The sequence below is a fragment of the Rhinolophus sinicus genome, chromosome 17 (assembly GCF_057876585.1).
Source record: "Rhinolophus sinicus isolate RSI-liver-muscle chromosome 17, RSI-T2T, whole genome shotgun sequence".
In the NCBI taxonomy this organism is placed as follows: Eukaryota; Metazoa; Chordata; class Mammalia; order Chiroptera; family Rhinolophidae; genus Rhinolophus; species Rhinolophus sinicus.
Window position 1 is genome coordinate 101,401,225 of NC_142517.1, and position 18,657 is coordinate 101,419,881.

The window sequence follows — 18,657 nt, forward strand, 5'->3', positions numbered from 1 at the left end:
TAAATAAATAAATAAAACATCCTAAGTGTTACCATGTTTGTAAAACAGAAGTGACTAGTCCAGATTTATTAGGGAAATAAATACTAAAATTTCTTAAAACAGTAAATCATGTTAAAATCCATGCTAAAGATTAAAATAGTACTTTTCTTTTTTTTTTTCTTTTTTAAATTTTTATTGGGGAACAGTGTGTTTTTCTAGGATCCATCAGCTCCAAGTCGAGTCATTGTTTTTTTCAATCTAGTTGTGGAGGCTCACTGGCCCATGTGGGAATCAAACTGGCAAACTGGGTGTTATGAGCACTGTGCTCTAACCAACTGAGCCAACCTGCTGCCCCTAAAATAGTAATTTTCACTTCAGGTTCTCTGGATAAAGAAAAAGAAAAAAATATTGACCAAGAATTTGTGGTGATGTTTTCTGTGGTGGATGAAAATTTCAGCTGGTACCTAGATGAAAACATTAAAACCTACTGCTCTGAACCAGAGAAAGTTGACCGAGATGACGAAGACTTCCAGGAGAGTAACAGAATGTACTGTAAGATTACTAACGACGTGTTTATCTTCTTTTTCTTGATCCATTAATTCTGCTAGGTTTATTCCCTCACCTAAGTGGTTTCTAATCTGTGGTTCTCATAACAAAGCATATTGGATGTGCAAATTCATATTCAGCTAAACAGGTCAAATCAAAACTCTAAACCAGATAAAGTCAGATTCACCAAATTGTTCCCAAACTGATAATGATAAAACATCACCAATTATGGTTTAATGCATATGTATGTTATATTTCTATATTTATTTATCCTCCAAACTCATTCTAAAAATTATTTGAGGCAGCCTAAAATTATTAACCTAAATGCTTATAATTATGCTTATACATTAAAGCATCGAACTATATTTAGGAAAATAGTTCTAAAAAGTATTTCTTTTACATATACCTTGTCCCTCTGCCCTCTTTTCTTCTAGAAATGCTTCCTTTACTTCATAGGCTTCTTCTTAGTTATCAGAGACCGAGTAATGAGCTTAGTAAGATTCTCTGTCATTCAAAATTTGCATAGGAAATCAAATCCCTTAGCCTCAACTAGACCAATAAGTATAGGTTCTTGTTTGCTTCTATGTAACTTCTTCAAAATAACCTTTAATAAGAAACTGAGAATACAAAAATTATTGAAATACCAAAGCAGAGAACTAAATTTATTAAGAAAGTACAGATTTTTGTTTCCAACTTTTGCATATTTTGGCTGGAAGATCCTCTTTCCATACTTTAATTCTGCCTGTTATGTGTCAACAAAAATAGATGTTAGAAAAAGTACTCAGAATTCTAGTGTGGACGGGTCTGCTTTGGTGTCCCAGTTGCATCTGGTGCTTTTACGGTGCTTCCCAGAACCACCCAGTTTGAACAGGGATGTTAAGTTTCTTGAAAGAGACTCAGGCCATTTGCTTTTGAACTTTTAGGTCTTTGTGGCTCTGGTCTTTGATCCCTACTGTTCTTCCCCTGCATTTTTTTTCTCCTTCATATTTCTTCTATTTTGTTTTTCAATCTTTTTAAAAAAGCTTCCCTTGTGTCCTTATTTCAAAAGCAATCCATATGCACTGCAGAAAATTGGAAAAGTTCTGATACGCAAACAGAAAACATTGAAATCTCCCATAGTACTACCACCAATATAATGAATGATCAATTATTAAATAAACTTTAGTCTTTTTCTATGCACTATATGTGTATATATTCTGTATATATGCACACATTTGTATTTACAAATACACACGTGTACAGACCAATGTATATAGTTATAACAAAAAGAGCAAATAGGTTTCATCTTCAGTGTTGTGTTCATCTGCTAATATTGTGTTAAAAGAATCCTGAGGCTGGATTCAGGTCCATATTTAAAGAGTGCTGTGATTGATTAGTAATACCGGGGATGCCAAAAAAATGTATACAAGTGGACACTTCGGTCAACCTTGCTCAAGCAGTAGTTCGCCATAATCACAAGTGTCTGGACACTGATGGCAACCACTTTCAGCACCTCTTGTAATTGTGGAAGTCAAACGTCACTTGTATTCATCTTTTGTTATTGGTATATATTAAGTATAAGAATTTTAATAGTTTTTTCCTTTCTTAAAATATGTGTACATTTTTTGGCACCCTCTGTATGTGGGTATGAAAGAGAGAGGAATAGCAGCGTACATGCCAGATAGTTTCCGTTGCACATTGACCCAGTTTCTCTAGAGGTAGCTATCACTGACCCAGGCACTAACATCTGTTAGTCACAATCTCTACTCTTGACTTAACAGCTGTGAATGGATATGCTTTTGGAAGTCTCCCAGGACTCTCCATGTGTGCCGAGGACAGAGTGAAATGGTATCTTTTTGGTATGGGTAATGAAGTTGACGTGCATGCAGCTTTCTTCCATGGCCAAACATTGACTAACAAGAACTACCGTGTTGATACAATCAATCTCTTTCCTGCAACCCTCTTTGATGCTTTTATGGTGGCCCAGAACCCTGGAGAATGGATGCTTAGCTGTCAGAATCTAAACCATCTGAAAGGTAGGTCATCTCTACCTGAAATTAGACATCAGCTAAAAAAAGGTCATGTCTCAGTTACCTTACAAATGGGGTGATTATTGGTAATCAGAATCTACCTTTGGAATGATGTGAGCTCTGAACTGGTAATTTTATTCCTATGATGGTATGTATCATAATGTAATAAAAAAAGAGTGAGAGACTGGAACATTTATAAAGTGATGAAATCTGAAAATACATTAATTTTGAAATAGAACAATTGGCCCTAAAAGTATAGTACTGCATATAGAGTCTCAACATTGTAAAATACACAATATTGTAAACACCATAACATTTATATGTTGTGCTGAAAATTAGACTTTTTTTTTACTTGGCTCTATCAAATACCACCAACTTTGTTCTTTCTTTGAGTCCAGCTATTCCTTGGTTTAACTCGATAAATGCTTTCTGTATCTCTTTCATATAGTATGATAAAACATTCCTAGTCATTGAAAGATATCAGTTTGTAATATTGTGCTCCTTAAAGAAATGAGGTTGAATCTGGATTTTTGTGTATGTTACTATGACCTTCAAATGTAATCTCACCTACCAAATATGACCTTGGCCACCGAAGGCCTAGTATAACAGGTGCACAGCGATTTTGTGTGAGAGAACAACTATAGAGGCTCTCCCCTACCTTTTAAAATATGGCAAAGCCTCTCTTCTTCGTTTATCTAGTGTGTCATTTTTCTCATGAAAAGACCTCTTATGTGAAAGCCCACAGAAACTGGTACTATATTTTTGAAAACATCACTGATTAAGATCTCTCCTCTATGTTGTATACAGAAGTGTAAAAAAAAAAAAAAAAACTGCTTGAATTTTCCATCAGTAATTTATAATTGTTTGCTCTGGTTTATAATATTGTTACTAGCTGTCTATTCCTTCAGTGTGCATCTGTCATGTTACCAGCAATGTTGACAGGGCAACAGGAGAAACACTGGCTCCATTAACACATCTCTTTCTGTGTGGTTTTCAGCTGGGTTGCAGGCCTTTTTCCAGGTACAAGACTGTCACAAGCCTTCCTCAGAGGATGACATCCGTGGGAAAAACGTTAGATATTACTACATTGCTGCTGAGGAAATCATCTGGAACTATGCACCCTCCAACATAGACACCTTCACCAAAGAAAACTTAACAGCACCTGAAAGGTAATTCAGAAAAAGACTGTTATTTCAAAATATGTGTGTGCCTCCCCCTAAAAAATCATAAAAGGTTCATTTAGCAATTAAAATTTGAATTGGTACCTAAAATTGAGTAACTAGGTTGCTCAATATTTATTCAAGTGTTTGGGATGAGCCCAAGTTTGAGAACTGTGACTTTTGAGTCTATGAAAAAAGGTGAGTTTAAAGTTATCAAATGTTTAACAGAATCCAAAAACAAACAAACAAACAAAACCCCTCAACAACACTGAATACAATTAGATCAATTCATTTCTTTTTCATTTCCGAAACACAGCATTGTACAATCCAGCAGCATTAAGTACATTCATAAGATTGTACAATTATCAACAGTATTCATTTCCAGAAATTTCTCATCAGTTCAAATAGAAACTCTGTGCCTATTAAACAATAACTCTCCAACCCCTGATAACATTTATCCTACTTTCTGTCTTCATAAATTTGCTTATTTCAGGTACCTTATACAAGTGAAATCATACAATACTTGTCCATTTTTTTGGTCTGGCTTATCTCACTTAGCATATTTATAAGGTTCATTCATGTTTTAGCATGTATCAGAATTTTATTCCTCTTTAAGGCTGAATAATATTCCATTGGATGCATAAACCACATTTTATTTATTTATCTATCTGTTGATGGACATTTGGGTTGTTTGCAGCTTTTGACTGTTGTGAATAATGCTGCTATAAATATTGGAGTACAAGTATTTGTTTAGGTCCCTGTTTTAAATTATTTTGGATTTACACCAGAAAGTGAAATTGCTGAATCATATGGTAATTCTATTTTTAATTTTTTGAGGAACTGCCATACTTTTTCCCATAGTGGCTGCACCATCTTACATTCCTACCAACAGTGTGCAAGGGTTCCAATTTATCCACATCCTCGTCAACACCTGGACACCTAGCTGGTGTCAATATGTGATAAGCAGTAGCTGCTGTATTTTTAAACATTTTATAATTTATTAAAAAGATTCCATTTCAGAACAATTTATTAACTGTCAAGGGTTGACATGGGCCCTCTCGAATTCTTTTCACTTCATTCGAAAAAGTGACACTTCTATGCTGTTATTCTCGACTCCTTAAGTGAACAACCTTCCATGAAGTGGGCTAGCACTTCTGTTGAATAATTTGATAAGTCATGGGTCATAAGTATCTCTACGAACCGGTCAGAATTTTTCTTTTCAATTAGTATCCTCTGTGAATACCTGCTTGCTGTTTGGCATTTAACTCCAGCGGTTAAACCCTTTGTCTTTTGGTAGTGCTTCAGAGGTATTTTTTGAACAAGGTCCTACAAGAATTGGAGGCTCTTATAAAAAGCTGGTTTATCGTGAGTACACAGATGCCTCCTTCACAAACCGAAAAGAGAGAGGCCTTGAAGAGGAACACCTTGGCATCCTGGGTAAGTCTATGCAGAACATATACGACTGCTGCGCTCTTCCCCTGGGCCCCACTAACCTCAGAAAGAACAGAAACGTCAGGACCCACAGCAAGACTTCTGGGAATAAACTGGGGACATAAAGATCAATCATTAGTAAAATGCAGCAGCTAATTACTTTTCCAAATGTACGTTACCAACAGTAAATCTTTATCATTAAAAACCATGTTAACTTCGAATGAGGATTTTTTTTCTCTTCAAAGAGGTAAGGGGAATTATGTGTTCATTGACATTGTTTAAATAGACAAAGAAACTGTTAGCTTCTGCTCTTAGCTTAAGATACAACCCCTTAGAAATAAATTCCAGGCTACTAGTGCGACGGCTGGTTTTGTCTTAGAGTTCTGTGGGGTGCCCTCAGGGACAGCCCAGAAACCCCTCTCTCTGCTCAGGCAGAAGAGCAGAGTGAGTGGATTCAGACCACCCTCCCTCCTCACCTGTTAGCTGTGTGACCTTTGCAAGTACTCAATTTTCTGTGCCTTCTATAAAACGGGAACAATAGTATTAATAACAATACTAGTCCTTACCTCATAAAGTTGTTGTAAGGATTAAATGAGTCAATTCACATAAACACTCAGAAGAGAACATAGGAAACCCTCAATAAACAGCATTTGATGTATTACATAAATATTTATGTACTACATACTAGGTTTTTATTCTATATTTGGTGACAATGTTAATTTTGGTGATTGAAAATCCACCCCAGTGTCACTCTTCACAGCCAAGACAATTTAATTTACCGCTTTTGGGTGGACAAGGTTTATAGCAGGCCCCTGGCTCTTGAGATAAACAACACACAGCTAGCCAACACAACACCATGGTGAGGAGGGCAAAGACACTCTGAATAGTTTTATTTGTAAATGGATAAAGCTTGTGAACTGACTTGGGTAAAAAGGACAACAAATTTCATTAACCTGAAGTTAAATCTGAGAGCCATTCTCATCTCTTTCCAGCCTCACCATGTCGAAATGATAGTGGACTTTTAAAAACCAAGTGTTCTGTGTGCCACAGATAAGCATGTTGTTCACAGTGGTTCTTGCCAGAAGACAAGCCAAAGAAAACAAGTGTCTTATGTATTCTGCATGTTATATACCAAGGGAGGATAACAGTCTCTTCTTCCCTAGGTCCTGTCATTTGGGCGGAGGTGGGAGACACCATCAAAGTCACTTTCCATAACAAAGGAGAACACCCCCTCAGTATTGAGCCAGTTGGGCTGAGAGTCAGTAAGAGCAACGAGGGCACATACTACGCTTCCAACCCCCAGAGTAAAAGTGAGTACAGCACTCGGTAACAAATCACCAATGTTGACGAATCCACTGTGCCACTACCTCAGGAAAACGGTCCTTCACAACTGAAGGCAAGAGCTTCCGAGGTAACTGCTCATATACCATTCTCCGGCCTCATGGCAGGAAGCAAGTAAACCTCTTCTCCGTCCATTTCCGTTGGTTTATGGAATTCTGACCCTCCTTCACCGAATGATTATTGACAATGCTGCTAGTAACTTATTTGGATTGCAAGTAAACATTTCTGGAGTACCATTAGGGTAATTTTTAAATTCGAAAAATGTTCTTGCAATTATAAGAAGATTAGTTTCTCGTTTTAGAATATTTGAAAATATAAAAAGGTAGAGCCAAAAATATTATCCGTAGTTCTATAGACAACCACCATTATATTTATATGTAATTTGTACACTCTTTCATCTCTGAACATATAATGTGTATTTAAATGTGGTTGAGGTCATAGTATATGAGTATAAAAGAGTTTCTTCTAATTTTGTGCTTAGTTTCTTTTCTTAGCATTGTAAGCATTTTACAAATATAGTTTTCATGCTACAAAATATTCCACTATGTGGGTGTACTTAGGTATTTTTATATGTCAAGGCTGACCAATGAAGACTAGTGGCTTTGCCACCACTTGCAGTGTGACCCTGGACACGTTATTCAGTCCTTCTAACCTCAGTTTCCTCAAATGTAAAACTGGGAGATTTGAACAGAGCCATCTCTGCCAGCTTCCTTTCAGTTCTAAAATTATTTTCATGTCAGTTTTGTTCAATAGAAAATTCATTGATTATCCCCTATTTCCAGGTGTTGTTCTAGCTGATGGAAATAATAGTCAACACTTGCCTTCAAAAAGGTTACTTTCTGTTTGGAGGAGGGATACACACAACATAACACGAAAGGTGCAGGGACTTTCTCCGGGATTGTCAGAGCACAAAGAGAGGCACTGTCTTAGTCTGTTCAGGCTGCTGAAACTAAACACCACAGGCTGGGGGGCTGACAAGCAACAGAAATTTATTTCTCACAGTTCCAGACATTGGAAGTCCAAGATCGAGATGCCAGCATGGCTGGGAGAGGGCCTTCTTCTGGCTCTCAGACCTTATTGTATCTTCACATGGTGAAAAGGGCTAGAGAGCTCTGTGGGGTCTCTCTTACAAGGGCCCTGAGCCATTCAGGAGGGCTCCATTCTCACGACCTAATCACCTCCCAAAGGCCCCACCTCCAAACACTGTCACATCATGCATCAGGATCCCCATTGTATAAATTTGGGGGTTGGGGGACACAAACATTCAGATTGTAGGCAGGCACCAGTCTCAGATGGAGGTTTAGAGGCTTCCTGTAAGAAATCACACCCATTAGTGACCTGACACAGGAGCACAAGTAGGATTCTATTCAAGTAGAATTCCATTCTAATTAGTAATAAGGAGCTCAGAAGGGGGGTGTTCTAGACTAAATCCAGTCCACTTTGTGGCTCAAGTGAGCATCTTAGAGCGTACACTTAACCTCACCAATGTGACCTTTCTCCCAGGAGAGCCTCCTCCTTCAGCCTCCCATGTGGGACCCAAAGAAACATTCACCTATGAATGGATTGTCCCCAAAGAAGTGGGACCCACTTACAAAGACCCTGTCTGTATAGCAAAGATGTATTATTCTGCTGTGGATCCCACCAAAGATATATTTACTGGACTTATTGGGCCAATGAAAATATGCAGGGAAGGAAGTTTACAGGCAAATGGGAGACAGGTAAGTCCAATTAAGGAAATGAAAATGATTTCCCGACCCCTTTGAATTATCATTATTATAAGGGAAATTCTGGGTTTTGAGGCAGTGAGGATTCTACACATAATGTTTATTATAAAATTGTCTCAGGCTTATAAGATCTGTATGGTGCAGAAATTCTCTGGTTAACATGATTGTTCCAAGATGAGTTGGAAACAAAGTTTTCCTTGGAATCCAAGGTCTTTTATAATGCAATTAGACTTCCACACACACATAAAAAATTGCCTGCTAATGATATTAAGTTATTCAACATTCACTGAGGAAAATATTGCTGAAAATATGTTTTAGAATTGAGAAAATGACTCTTTGATAGAAATACCTAAGCTCATTGTTGTTTTTATATCTAAAATAAAGATTTTAATATGAAGCTTTAAAAGATAAGAACTTCTTTTAAAATGCCTTTAATATAATTATCACACCTTAAAATCATCACCGTAATTCCTTAATATCATCAAATTTCCAATTATTGTTAACATTTCCCCAATTGTCTTCTAATTGTTTCAAGTTTGTTTGAATCAGTACCCAAATAATTCACACATTACCATTAGTTGATAAGTTTCTCAAGATATTTTCTTGAATTTTTTCTGTTGCAAGGGTCATTTATCCTACAGAAGTTTCCCATGTCTAGATTTTACTGATTCTATTCCTATCTTGTCATTCACTGTGTTTCTTTCTCTTTCCCTCTATTTCCTATAAATCAGTAGCGATATCTACAGACTTGATCAAATTCAGGGTAGTTTTTTGGGGTGTTTTTTTTTTGTAAAGTGACTTCATGTGTGGTGCTGGGTACTTCTATCAGGGAATAGATACTATATAATTATCTCTCAATTGGAGGCGTTATCAGCCACTGATAACCATTTCCTAGATTCATAAACTAACCAGGTATTGCACAATAGTAATAGTCTGATTCCATCATTTCTTCTTTGTTTATTAGCTAGTCTACTTCTATAGACAGAAACTTCCCTTAATGGATTATTTGGTTACCTCGAGGTACATGTTATATACGAAAGGAATGAAAAAAGCCCTTTGTTTACACTTTTTTTTACATGAATTTAGTAGTCTTTGAAGTTTCTTTGCTTTCTAGTATAAAAAACAATTTCAGGTTCATATTGCACAGTTCACATTCCATACCTAGAATCAGCCATTTCTCCCAAAAAGCTCTGGTTCTTTTCAGTAAGAAATTATTTTTAGAACCACAATCAGGGTACTATTTGTGCTCATTGCTATTGGGTTAATTATTGTTTCTAGGCCTTTTCAGTGGGCAGAACTGGAAACAAAAATTTTAAGATAAAATTCATCATGAGTTTATACTGATACCTTCTATTCAATTCAGATTTAAAGATTTTTTTTGGTTGTTTTCTTTACTTAATTTCATTGATCTTACATCTGTATCTCCCTTCAACTGCACTGAAAAATCTTCGTTCTCAATGACACCAACATAACTATTCACTCAATTCATCCCATAATACACACACAACAGTCTCATAGTCACAATTATATCACTGCAGCCAACAACATAATTACTGAAAACAGTTTAAGATTTGTTTGCAGACCTTTTTGTCCTTAGAGTAGGTCCCACTAGGGATGTTCAGTCAACTTACAGATTTAACGTCACTTGGAACATTTCCTCTCTGGCTGTTTTGTCACACACAGGATACACAGGTTTATTTAATTTATTTTACTTCTTCTTTTTTTTGGGGGGGAGGGTTGCTTTTAACACTTTAACATTGTTTTATAATTATGTAAAATATTTACCTGGTTCCAACACCAAATCTATAAAGAGAGGTACAGTCAAACAAGTGTAGCTTCTATTCTTTCTCCCTTCTCACCTCAGGTAACTTTCTCTCACTACAGATGACTTTGTTTTAACTATATAGTTTATTCTTTTATTTATTTATTTATTTATTTATTTATTTATTTATTTATTTATTTATTATTTTTATTGACTTTATTTTCTTAGAGCACGTCAAGATTCACAGCAAAATCAAGGATAAAGCAGAGAGATTTCCCATAAGCCCCCTACTCCATACACATCCCCACCACAGTGGTACATCTGTTAAAATTGATGAAACCTACCTGACACATCATTTATCAGACAAAGTCAATCGTTTACATTATATTTCACTCTTGGTGTTAACATTCTATGCGTGTGGACAAATGTATAATGACATGTACCCATCATTATACTATCGTACAGAGTATTTTCACCGCCCTAAACATTCTCTGTGCTCCACTTATTTATCCCTTTGCCTCAACCCCAACCCCTGGCAACCACTGGTCTTTTACTATCTCCATAGTTTTTTTGCCTTTTCCAGAATGTCGTATAGTTGGAATCGTACAGTATGTAGCCTTTCCAGATTGGCTTCTTTCAGTTACTAGTATGCATTTATGTTTCCTCTGAGTCTTTTCATGGCTTGATAGCTCATTTCTTTTTAGCACTGAATAATATGCCGTTGTCTGGAGGTTTATTTATTATAGTTTATTTATTCATTCACCTGCTGAAGAACATTTTGGTTACTTCCAAGTTTTAGCATTCATGAATAAAGCTGCTATAAACACCCATATGCAGGTTTTTGTGTGGGCATAAGTTTTCAACTCCTTTCGTACAATTAAGTTCGGGAACTTTCCACAGTGTAAGTGCATGGTGGAAAGTTTGCGAACTTAATTGTCTGACTTCAATGTTTAGTTCTGTAAGAGACCACCAAACTGTCTTCCAAAGTGGCCTGAACCATTTTCCATTCCACCAGTAATAAAAGAGAATTCTTGTTGTTCCACATCCTTATCAGCATTTGGTGTTGTCACCGTTCCATATTTTAGTCATTTTAATAGGGGTGTAGTGGTATCTTATTATTATTTAAATTTGCATTTCCCTAATGACATATGATGTGGAACATTTTTTCATATGCTTATTTAGCATGTGTATATTTTCTTTGGTGAGGTGTCTGTTAAGGTCTTTTGCCCATTTGTTAATTGGTTTGCTTGCTTTCTTAATGTTGAGTTTTAAGAGTTCTTTGTGGTTTAGACAACAGTACTTTATGAGATGTGTCTTTTACAAATATTTTCTCCCAGTCTGGGGCTTACCTTCTCACTCTCTCAACAATTATCTTCACAGAACATAAAATTTAACTTTAATGAAATCCAGCTTATCAATTCTTTCCTTCGTGGATTGTGACTTTTGTGTTTTATCTAAAAAGTTATCACTATATCCAAGGTCATCTAGATTTTCTCCTATGTTATCTCCTAGTAGTTTTATGATTTTGCCTTTACATTTAGATCTGTGATCCATTTTGAGTTACTTTTTGTGAAGTGTAAGTTCTGTGTCTAGATCCTTTTTTTTTTATGCATGCAGATGTCCAGTTGTTCCAGCACCATTTGTTGAAAGGACTATCTTTGCTCCATTGTTTTGCCTTTGCTCCTTTGTCAGAGATCAACTGACTAAATTTATGTAGGTCTATTTTGGAGCTCTATTCTTTCCATTGATCTATTGTCTATTATTTTGTAGTACCATACTGTCTTGATTAATGCAGTGTTATAGTAAGTTTTGAAGTTGGCAAGTCCTCCAACTTTGTTCTTCAATATTGAATTGGCTATTCTGGGTCTTTTACCTCTCCATACAAATTTTAGAATCAGTTTGTTGATATCCACAAATAATGTGATTTTAATTGGAATTGCATTGAATCTATAGATCAGGTTGGGAAGAACTGACAACTTGACAGTTTTGAGTCTTCCCATCCGTGAATATGGAATATCTTCCTATTAATTCAGTTCTTCTTTAATTTCATTCACCAGAGTTATAGTTTTTCTCATATAGATGTTGAACATATTTTGTTAGATTTATGCCTAAGTATAAATATTTCATTTGGGGGGATGCCAATATAAATGGTATTATTTTTTATTTCAAATTCCACCTGCTCACTGCTGGTATATAGGAATGGTTGACTTTTGTATATTAATCTTGTATCCTGCAACCTTGCTGTAATTGTTTATTAGTTACAAGAGTTTCTTTATTGATCCTTTGGATTTTCTACATAGATGATAATGTCTTTTGTAAATAAAAGCAGTTTTATTATAGTTCTTTCTTCCCAATCTGTATGCCTTTCATTTTTTTCCTGTCTTATTGCATGAACTAGGACTTCCAGTATACTGTTGAAAAGGAGTGGTAGGAACAGACATCCTTGTCTTGTACCTGGTTTTAGTGGGAAAATTTTTTGTTTCACACCATTAAATATAATGTTAGCAGTAGGTTTTGTTTCTTTTTTGTTGTTGTTGTTTGTGTTTTTTTGTTGTCTGTTTGTTTGTTTGTTTTTGGGGGCGGGAATATTGGGGAACAGTGTGTTTTTCCAGGACCCATCAGCTCCCAGTCAAATCGTTGTTTTCAATCTAGTTGTGGAGGGCGCAGCTCACTGGCCCATGTGGGAATTGAACCAAGGACCTTTGTATTACGAGCACTGTGCTCTAACCAACTGAGCCAACCAGCCACCCAGCAGTAGTTTTTTATGTAGATATTTTTGAGTTAAGGAAGCTTCTTTACTCCTAGCTTACCGAGAGTTCTTAATCATGAATGGGTGTTGGATTTTACTAAATGCTTTTTTCATATCTCTGATCATGTGATTTTTTTCTTCTTTAAGTATTGATTTGATGACTTACATTAACTGATGTTTGAATGTTGAACCAGCCTTACATATCTGGGATAAATCCCACTTGGTCATGGCATATAATTATTTTTATACATTGTTGGATTTGATTTGCTAATATTTTGGGGGATATTTTACATTGATGTTCATTAGTGATATTGGTCTGTAGTTTTCTTTTCTTGTAATGTCTTTGTCTCATTTTGCTATTAGAGTAAGGCTAGCATTTTAGAATGAAATAAGAACTATTCTCTCTTCTTCTGTCCTCTGAAAAAGATTGTAGAGAATTGGTATGATGTCTTCCTTAAATGTTTGGTAGAATTCACCAATGAATCAGTCTGGGCCTGGTGTTTTCTGTTTTAAAAAGTTATTAGTTATTGATTCAATTTCTCTAGTAGATATAAGCCTATTCAGATTGTCTATTTGTTCTTGTGTGAGTTTTGGCAAATTGTATTTTTCAAGGAATTGATCCATTTTATCTAGGTGATCAAACTTATTGGCATAGAATTGTTTATAGTATTCCTTTATTGTCCATATTGTCCTCTAATATCCATAGGATCAGTAGTGATGTCCCATGTTTCATTTCTGATAATAGTAATTTGTCTTCCTTTTTATTTGATTTCACACAAAAGAAATTAAAATTTTAATTTGTTTTCTTTCTCTGAAAATGGGAAACTTAATTTCTTTTAATTAGAAAATTTTTAAAGATTTTAATTAAAATATAGCTAACATATGATATAATGTTAGTTTCAGTTGCACACAATTGTTATTCAACATTTATATATCTAAAGAAGTGGTTGCCATGATGAGTCCAGCAACCATTTAACATTATACCATGCTATCACAATATTATTGACTATATTCTCTATGCTGTACATTACAATCCCATGACTTACTTGTTTTATATTGGCAATTTAGACTTCTTATTCCCCTTCTCCCCTTTTTTAAATTTCAATTACAGTTGACATTCAACATTATTTTATATTAATGTCACAGTGGTTAGACATTTATAAAACTTAAGAAGTGATCCCCGACTAGTCTAGTATCCACCTGTCAGTATACACTCATAGTTATTACCATATTTTTTACTATATTCTCTATGCTTTACTTTACATCCCCAGGACTAATTTGTAATGATGAATTTGTATTTCTCAGTCCCTTCCCCCTTTTCAACCACCCTCAACCCTCCTCCCATCTGTCAACCATCAAAATGTTCTCTGGATCTATGAGTGTGTTTCTCTTTTGTTTGTTTGTTTATTTTATTCTTTAGATTCCACATATAAGCAAAATCACATTGCATCTGTCTTTCTCTGTCAGACACTCCACTCAGCACAATACCCTTTAGGTTCATCCATGCCGCTGCAGATGGCAAGACCCATTCCCTTCCCTGGGTAAGGTGTATATATGTACCACATTGTATATATGTACCACATCCTCTTTAATCATTCTTCCATCGTTGAACACCCAGGCTGCCTCCACATCTTGGCCATTGTAAACAATGCTGCAATGAACATATGGATGGACACATCCCCTCAAAGTAGCATTTTGGGTTTCTTCATATAAATACCCCAAATTGGGATTACTAGGTCCTTCTTTGTCTCTTGTTACAGCCTTTGTTTTAATGTCTATTTTTTTGTGGTGTTAAGTATTGCTACCCCAGATCATTTTTTCATTTCCATTTTCATGAAATATCTTTTTCTCATCCCTTTACTTTCAGTCTGTGTGTCTCTTTCGATCTATAGTGAGTCTCTTATAAGCAGCATATGTAAAGGCCTTGTTTTCTTATCCATTTAGCCCCCCATCTTTTGATTGGAGCATTTAATCTATTTACATATAAAGTAATTGTTGATAGATATGTAGTTATTGCCATTTTATTATTCATATTTTTTATCTTTCTTTTCTCCATCTTAAAGAAGTCCCTGTAAGATTCCTTGTAATTCTGGTTGGTGTTGATGAACTTTCTTAGTCTTGTCTTGTCTGGGAAGCTCTTCATCTGTCCTTCAATTCTAAATGATAGCTTTGCTGGGTAGAGTAAACTAGGTGTTAGCTTTTCATCACTTTGAATATTTCATGCCAATCCCTTCTGGCTTGCAAAGTTTCTGTTGAGAAATCACCTGACAATCTTATGTGAGTTTCCTTATAGGTAACTAACTGCTTTTCTTTTACTGCTTTTAAGATTCTCTCATTGTCTTTAACCTTTGACACTTTAATTATAATGTGCCTTGGTGTGGGCCTGAGTTCATCTTGTTTGTGACTCTACACTTCCTGAGCTTGTATGTCTGTTTCCTTCGCTAGGTTAGGAAAGTCTTTTTCTCATTATTTTTTCAAATAGGTTTTCAATTCCTTGCTTTCCTCTTCTCTTTCTGGTACCCATATGACGCGAATGTTGTTACGCTTAATGTTGTCCCGGAGGCCCCTTAAACTATTCTCATTCTTTTGGATTCATTTTTCTTTTTGCTGTTCTGATTGGATGTTTTCTGCTACCTTATCTTCTAAATTACTGATTTGATCCTTGCTTCATCCAATCTACTGTTGATACCCTCTAATGTGTACTTCATTTCAGTTATTGTATTCTTTATTTCTGACTGGTTCTTTTTATGTTTTCTATCTCCATTTTTATGTTTCCTATCTCTTTGTTGAAGTTTTCTTTGAGATCACTGAACACCCTTATAACCAGTGTTTTGAACTCTGCATCTGGTGGATTGCTTGTTTCCATTTCATTTAGTTCTTTTCTGGAGCTTTGTTCTGTTCTTTTATTTGGGACACGTTTCTTTGTCTCCCCATTTTGGCTGCCTCCCTGTGTTTGTTACTATGTATTAGTTAGAGCTGCTGTATCTCCTGGTCTTAGTAGAGTGACCTTATGTTGTAGGTGTGCTGTGGGGTTCAGTGTGCAGTCTTCATGGTCACCTGAGCTGGGTACTCCAGGCGTGTCCTTTGTGTGGGCTGTGTGTGCCCTCATTTTGTAGTTGAGCCTTGGTTGCTGTTGGCACATCAATGCAATGGATTGGCCCTCAGGCTGATTGGCTGTGAGGACTGGCTATGACTACAGTGGAGGAGCTGTTGTGCAAGGGTTGACCTTATGAGGCCAGATTTGCTTTAGCAGGGTTCTGGTGCTTGCCAACGCTGCCCTTTGGGTGTGATACCCCCAGAGGCAGCCAGTGATGCTTTGGATGGGTCTGAATCTGGCCACTGGGCATGCCTGGCACCTCCTGGGAGGGGCCCCACCACATGCCAAGTTCAGCTGCAGCCTGTGTCCTGCCCAGAGCCACATGGAATGAGCCATAAACCAATCCACAGATGGTTGCCGCCTGTGCTGTGCTTGGAGATGCCTCAAGAGGCCAAGCTATGAACTGAGGCCAGCTGTTGCTAGTGCCAAGCTTAAGGCTGCTCATTCAGAGATATGGGACATGCTGAAGTCAAATGCTGCTTGTTTGGGTGTTTTGAAACTTTGGAAATTTTTAGGAAAGTCTACAGCACAAGCCTGATTATACGGAAAAGTCACTGGAAGCAGCTTGGATGGGCCCAAAAGTTCGGTGGGGCGTGGTCTCAGGAAATCATAGTGAATAATGTTATCAGGTTAACGGAAACTCAGATATGGCAGTTGCCTGCCTCTGCATGCCAGGAGAGGGGAGGGCTCAACAAAGAAACAATGGTTTGTGCCAGCTCCTCCATCCAGGAAAAAGCTGCCTGTCTAGCCCTTGCATTGAAGCCAGACAATTCAGTTCCTCCTTATTTGTCCCAGTGCCTTGGGAGCTGCTGCCCCAGTGTTGGAGCTCAGAGTGAGTGAGTCCATCAGCGAGTAAGTCTGTGAATGGGCCCTTTATGAGGAAGGCCTGGGATTTCAGTCGCCTTTGTTTCACTCAGTCACAATCTCTGCTGGTTTTCACATCCAGAAGTTATGGGGACTTCTCTCCCCAACTCTGAGACCCTGGGCTGGGGAGCCTGGTGTGAAGCTGGAGCTGGGACCCCTTGTTCTTCTGGGGAGGGGAGACTTGGTAGCTGGGATATCCCTCCCAATTTTTAATGGTCATACATGGGTGTGGGAACAGCCTGTCTGTCTCTGCCCCTCCTACTAGTCTAGAGGTGGTATCTTCTGTATGTCTTTAATTGTAGGACTTTGGTTCAGCTAGACTTCAGGCAATTCTCAATGATTGTTGTTCTATAGTTTAGTTGTAATTTTGATATGGTTGTCAGAGGAGGCAAATGCAGCGTTTACTTACTCCACCATCTTGACCGAATCGTCTTCTCTTTTTTCCTTTCATTCTGTCTAGAAACTTATTTCTTTTGACCTTTTCAAAGAATCACCTTTTAGTTTCATTCATTTTTTTCTATTGATTTTCTGTTTTCACTGTTACTGATTTTTTCTCTAATTCTTCTCATTTAAATAAACAAGTGTGTGTGTGTGTGTGTGCGTGTGTATGTGTGTGTGTGTGTGTGTGTAGTCATATCCTTGCTTTTTTCCCACTTAGCAATAAAATCTGTAATTCCCTCCACAGTAATATATGGAGATATACTTCATTTCTTTTTACAATAGCTATTGCTCCAGACATACTACAGTTTACACAACCAGTCCACTATTTGACATATGCTTCGGTTGTTTCCAGTCTTTGCTCTTACAAATACAACACAATGGGCATCCTTGTTCATATGTCTTTGTATTTTTGCCAGCATACCTTTGGCATAGATTCCCAGAAGTGGTATTGCTGGGACAAAAGGTAAATACCACTTCTAGATACTGCCAAATTTCCTTGCATAAAAATTGTGTTGTATTGTATTCCCAACAGGTATATATGAGATTATCTGTATTCCCACAGCTTTACTACAGAGTGTATTATCAAATTTGGGGATTTTTGCCAGTCTAATGGGACATAAATAGTATGTCTGTAATTCTTATTTGTTTCTCTTATTATTAGTAGTTGAGCGTCTTTTCAAAGGGTTAAGGACCATTTTAAATTATTTTATGTTACTGTTCATATCTCTAACTTATTTTTCTATATTTTTTTCCCTTAGTTAAAAGCTATTAATATGTTAGGAATAGAGACCCTTTGTCTGAGATATGAGTTGTAAATACTTTTTTCTTAGTTGCCATTTGCCTTTTTACTTTGTTTACAGATGTTATATGCCATGTAAAAAATTTTTTCTGTCATCTTTTCTTATTTTGTTCATAGATTTTGAATCATAGCTAAAAAAGTTTGCCCTTCTCCCAGGTTACTAAGGAATTCACCCATGCCACCTTCAAGTACTTGTATGGTTTTATTTTTCACATTTAAATCTTTGTTCCATGTAGAATTTATCCTAGCATACAGTTGAGGAATGCATCAAATTAATCTTTTTCTATATGGCTATCCTGTTATCTCAACACTATTTATTATAAAGTCTAATTTTTCCCATTGATTAAATGTTTCCTTTATGAGACTCTAAAATTTTCATACAAAAGTAAGTCTACTTCTTGATTTTCTGTTCTAATTCATTCTTTTCTATCTATTCATGCACCAATACTATGTATGATAAAGCCTTTATAATATGTTTTAATGATTTGTAGCTAAACCTCATTGCACTACTTTTTCATCATTTTCATGGCTATTTTTGCTATTTATTCTTTCTAATGAATCTTATAAAAACCTACCTGGCTCCATGAAAAAAGAAAAAAAGCCTGACAGTGTTTTATTGGTATTGTCTCTAATATACAGATTAAATGAAAAAGAACAGACATCATTATAAAGTTGAATCATCCTACACAAAAACATACATCTTTCTATTTGTTCAAGACTAATTTTGTGTTTTATGAGAGTATTTTATAGTTTCC

General features: G+C 36.4%; 1 protein-coding gene across 2 annotated transcripts in view; it reads left to right on the forward strand.

Moving 5' to 3' along the window:
• The window catches only part of LOC109456504 (ceruloplasmin), a 60,509-nt gene that overhangs the window by 10,804 nt on the left and 31,048 nt on the right, over nucleotides 1-18,657 (forward strand). For both annotated transcript variants that reach the window (XM_074333832.2, XM_019748836.3), the window contains exons 4-9: nucleotides 358-531; nucleotides 2,286-2,540; nucleotides 3,532-3,703; nucleotides 4,992-5,131; nucleotides 6,289-6,435; nucleotides 7,970-8,184. In XM_074333832.2, the coding sequence (XP_074189933.2) occupies nucleotides 358-531; nucleotides 2,286-2,540; nucleotides 3,532-3,703; nucleotides 4,992-5,131; nucleotides 6,289-6,435; nucleotides 7,970-8,184 (1,103 nt within the window). The remainder of the gene's footprint in view (nucleotides 1-357; nucleotides 532-2,285; nucleotides 2,541-3,531; nucleotides 3,704-4,991; nucleotides 5,132-6,288; nucleotides 6,436-7,969; nucleotides 8,185-18,657) is intronic.